The sequence below is a fragment of the Mus pahari genome, unplaced genomic scaffold (assembly GCF_900095145.1).
Source record: "Mus pahari unplaced genomic scaffold, PAHARI_EIJ_v1.1 scaffold_12006_1, whole genome shotgun sequence".
NCBI classification, from domain to species: domain Eukaryota; kingdom Metazoa; phylum Chordata; class Mammalia; order Rodentia; family Muridae; genus Mus; species Mus pahari.
Window position 1 is genome coordinate 21158 of NW_018392426.1, and position 1515 is coordinate 22672.

General features: G+C 43.7%; 1 protein-coding gene across 1 annotated transcript in view; it reads left to right on the forward strand.

Moving 5' to 3' along the window:
• The window catches only part of LOC110315006 (interferon-inducible GTPase 1-like), a gene marked incomplete at its 3' end in the record, with an annotated part of 10176 nt that extends 8664 nt beyond the window's left edge, over positions 1–1512 (forward strand). Inside the window, exon 2 of the mRNA XM_021189178.2 lies at positions 543–1512. Coding sequence (XP_021044837.1) covers positions 564–1512 — 949 coding nt within the window. The remainder of the gene's footprint in view (positions 1–542) is intronic.
• Between the last annotated feature and the right edge of the window lie 3 nt (positions 1513–1515).

Consider the following 1515-nt stretch of genomic DNA (forward strand, 5'->3'; position numbering starts at 1 on the left):
TATCATAAGAGCTGAACAGTTCACAAAGGCCGAATAGCATAGATTATAGAGAATGATGGACACAGCTACAGCCATGGAACCCAAGCAGGGCAGTGGGNAGTCCATGACCAGGTACAGATGAATTACACTGGAAGCTGAAGGGAAGGGAACTCTGCTAGTNTGGTCTACACGTCACAGAGGACAGATGAGCCCGCAAGGTAAAATCAACTTGTGGAGAGACAGTGGAGAATAAACCATTAAAGTCTCGTGTGATGGTCTCAGCTAACTCAGAAAGAATGACNCTACTCGGTTCCTCATAGGTGAAACCTAGAGTAGGCAGTCTCAAAGAAGTGAAAAGGAGGGTGGTAGTCTGATAAGCTGTGGGAAGAGTGAAATTGGATAATGTTAGGCAAGGTCCCAATTGCGTAAAATGAGCACAGGGGCGTTTCAATGTATAATTACAACCACTAAGAATGGTGTATGTAGCAATGTGCTTGAAATTTGCTACCATGAAAATCTGAACTTCCATGCACACCCTCTTTGTTCTCCCTTCTTTCTTCCAGTGCCTTTATTTGCTTGAAGTCATGGGTCAGCTGTTCTCTTCACCTAAGAGTNAGGACCAAGATTTGGCCTCCAGCTTTAGTGAATATTTTAAGAAATTTAAGACAGAAAGCAACATCATTTCTCAGGAGATCATCACTTCCATTGAATTAAGCATGACAAAAGGGAACATTCAGAGGGTAAATGCTGCAATCAGTGATGTATTAAAAGAAATTGATAGAACCCCGCTCAATGTGGCTGTCACCGGGGAGACTGGATCAGGGAAGTCCAGCATCATCAATAGCCTGAGAGGCATTGGACCTGAAGAGAAAGATGCAGCTGAAACGGGGCCGGTGGAGGTAACCATGGAGAGACATCCATACAAACACCCCAATATTCCCAATGTGGTTTTTTGGGACCTTCCTGGGATTGGAAGCACAAAGTTCCCACCAAACACTTACCTGGAGAAAATGAAGTTCTATGAGTATGACTTCTTCATTATTATTTTGTCCACACGCTTCAGGAAAAATGATGTAGAACTTGCCAAAGCAATCAGCATGATGAAGAAGGAATTCTACTTCGTGAGAGCCAAGGTAGACTCTGACTTATATTATGAAGAGAAATTCAAACCTCAAACCTTTGACAGAGAAAAGGTCCTGCAGAACATCCGCCTTAACTGTGTGAACAGCTTTCAGGAGAATGGCATTGCTGAGCCACCAATCTTCCTGATCTCTAACCTCCATCTTTGTGACTATGACTTCCCCANCCTGATGGACAGGCTGATAAATGATCTTCCTGTCTACAAGAGACATAATTTTATGCTCTCCTTACCCAATATTACCGATTCGGTCATTGAAAAGAAGCGCCAATTTCTGAAGCAGTGGATTTGGCTGGAAGGCTTTGGTGCTGACCTACTGAGTATCATCCCTTCACTGACCCACCTCCNCTTGGACAGTGATTTGGAGACTCTGGAGAAAAGCATGAAGTTCTACCGCA